Source organism: Asterias rubens, chromosome 1 (genome assembly GCF_902459465.1).
Source record: "Asterias rubens chromosome 1, eAstRub1.3, whole genome shotgun sequence".
In the NCBI taxonomy this organism is placed as follows: Eukaryota; Metazoa; Echinodermata; class Asteroidea; order Forcipulatida; family Asteriidae; genus Asterias; species Asterias rubens.
Genome location: NC_047062.1, coordinates 15,715,304 through 15,718,283, shown reverse-complemented (window position 1 = coordinate 15,718,283; position 2,980 = coordinate 15,715,304). Strand labels below are relative to the sequence as shown.

Genomic DNA, 2,980 nt, shown 5'->3' with positions numbered 1-2,980 from the left:
TTAATGTGGAATCTTCATTCTATAGACGGGCTCCACCCCCCCCCCCCTTTCTCCGTCTTTTCTCTTCTTTTTTTTATTCCTTCTTTTTTGTTTTTACTTACTGCACACTCAGTTAAACTTACAGTATACTAAACTGGTTGTTTTAAGACAAGTGTTTTTAATGTCGATACCGTACACTCCTTATATACAGTGAGGTTCCACACGAGTCAGTTTTAGCGAGAAATTTGGAACTGCCAGAAATGTATTATTCCTACTGCTCCATAATAAACCACATTCACACGTTACAGTGTGAGACGTTGTCGTTGGACGTCTTATCATAATGATGGAAAGTCTACATGTACGTAACTCAACCCTTCCTGAGATGTTTACAGCCCTGTTCTGCAATCCTCCCCGACTTAATTCAAGATCAGGTAAGATCCGGTCCATAGCCAATCTTGAAATCGCTCCTAACAGTAATACCTGTGCTCCTTGACTCGTACATTTCCATGGAGTGTACAATGTAAAGTGGCATTGCCTTAATGTTTGGCCAGTCAGCCAGCCAGCCAGCCAGTCAGCCAGTCAGCCAGTCAGCCGGACTGTCAGCCAGCCAGCTAGCCAGCCAGTCAGCCAGTCGGCCAGTCAGCCAGTCTGTAAGCCAGCCAGCAAGCCAGCCAGTCAACCAGTCGCCAATTCAGCCGGCCGGCCAGCCAGTAAGCCAGCCAGCCAGTCAGGCAGCCAGGCAGCCAGCCAGCCAGCCAGCCAGCCAGTCGGCAAGTCAGCCGGACTGTCAGCCAGCCAGCTAGCCAGCCAGTCAGCCAGTCGGCCAGTCGGCCAGTCTGTCAGCCAGCCAGCCAGCCGGCCAGTCAGCCAGTCTGTCAGCCAACCAACAAGCCGGCCAGTCAGCCAGTCTGTCAGCCTGCCAACAAGCCAGCCAGTCAGCCAGTCGGCCAGTCAGCCAGTCTATCAGCCAGCCAACAAGCCAGCCAGTCAGCCAGTCGCCCAGTCAGCCGGCCGGCCAGCCAGCCAGCCATCCAGCCAGTCAGCCAGCCAGCCAGCCAGCCAGTCAGCCAGCCAGTCAACCAGTCGCCCAGTCACGCGGCCGGCCAACCAGTCAGCCAGCCAGCCAGTCAGCCAGCCAGCCAGCCAGCCATGCCAGCCAGCCAGCCAGCTCGGAGATGTGGTCTATGACCCCCCTCCTCTCACCCATTTGATATTCTGTCAAGGTCTCGTAAAGGTCTGGGAAAGTTTAGATAGAAATGCTCAGGACAGCTATAGGTCACTTAAAATGACCTCTGTAACTAACCTCGTTGGGGTTGTAGAAATCTGAGTAATGGAAGATTGATTAAGATGTTTATACTCCAACATGGGCATTAATTGACTGGGTAGAAACTAATGAGCCCGAGGGGACGGTCGGACTCCAGACAAATGTGTATAAGGCGGGGACATCCTCTGCCCCTTATAAGACGTGGTATAAAGACCCCACTGTAGTCAGTAACACACAAAAGACAATCATACAACCAGTATTATCGTAATGTGGGAACATTCTGCCCCTGCTATGCAACATACACTTCATGAGTTACCATGATCAAACACAACAAATGTTAACAAGCAACGCTGTGTGACATTTAGAGTCTTGTTACAACCGGGACCATGTGCCCCGATAATATCGCAGATATCACCCGTGCTATAGCTGCCCTTGCAAAGCACGGACTGAGCGCAGATGTATGTAAACAGTCTCGTTCTATACCATCTTCAATTACAGGAAATTCAAGATCAGATGGAGTTTTAATACGATGTGAGATTTATCCGCTCCAAAAGAAATCAACGAAAAAGAACGCAGACGAAAAAATACCCTGCAGATAAAATCTTGTTTGATTGTTATTGTATCGAGCGCATTTTAAAATGTTTTGTTGATTTTGGCGCTATTCGAATTTCTTCTTCTTCTGATTGACTGATTGATAGATTGATTAACTGATTGATTGATTGATTGATTGATTGGTTGGTTTGATTGACAGTGTCCACAGTCTCCACTCAACCATGGAGGTAACATCTTACAGTTCATGTCGTCCATGGCATTTCTCTAACTGTACTCCCACCATCTCCAGATGCAAAAAGCAATGACATTTACAAAACAGACTGTAGGCCGAACAGTGCGCTCATTTCACAGCGCATTCATCATCAGTTTCCTTCATGACGTATAGAGGCCCACACACCAAGTTTATTCTAAATTAACATTGATGTCACAATGGTATTCCTGTAGATAAGTATTTGTACTTAAAATCTCCCTATCGCTTTCATATAACCATATGAAAAAGGTTCTTAATTGAGTTGTATTTTACTATAATTGTAAACTCTCTGTAGAAACTCATTTTTCTTTATATAGTAGTAGTTTATAATTGTTGTTGCTGCTTTTGCTGTTGATTTATTTGCCTTAAAATAGTCGTTGCTGCCTTGTGTTGCCGATGTTTGTTGTTGTTGTTGTTGTCGTCGTCGTTGTTGTTGTTGCCAATGCTGTTGTTTTGTGTTATTGTTTTAACAATTTTCTCGCTGAATCAATGCAATATCATACAACTCCCCTTTAACTGCACATGGCGCCCAATTAATCTTCCCCTATAAGCGAAATACTAACAGGAGTTTCTTAGGGTGTAGCTATAACCCTAACCCGGACCGATTTTAATCGCCCAAAGTGTCGCGCAAAACAATAAAGTTTGTAGACCTTCAGGTCTTTGCATTTCCCGGATGTTACAACACGATAGCAAATTATCGAGGAAGCTTTGTCCGTTGTATCGTTGCGGGGGTTTAAATTTTCAGATCAATGCTCAAGTTCAGGCTGACGGATTGCCTAAGGCTCATCTCAGTGCATCATTCAAGACATGGCAAGGTCAACCCGTAGTTGAACGCACTAAAAAATGGTTGCAACAGCTTTTTATAGTCTAGTAGATAGCACCCCGTTAGAAGAACACACAACTTCAAAATGGCTAGTCGTGTCTCAGCCAGAGCC

At 45.9% G+C, this 2,980-nt stretch overlaps 1 protein-coding gene across 1 annotated transcript; it reads left to right on the top strand.

The window, feature by feature from the left end:
* Positions 1-319: 319 nt before the first annotated feature.
* On the top strand, positions 320-2,063 carry LOC117298201 (transcriptional regulatory protein AlgP-like). Its single transcript, XM_033781343.1, has 3 exons — positions 320-410; positions 531-1,105; positions 1,995-2,063. The coding sequence occupies exons 1-3, from the start codon at positions 320-322 to the stop codon at positions 2,061-2,063; spliced, it is 735 nt and encodes a 244-aa protein (XP_033637234.1).
* The last annotated feature ends 917 nt before the right edge of the window (positions 2,064-2,980 follow it).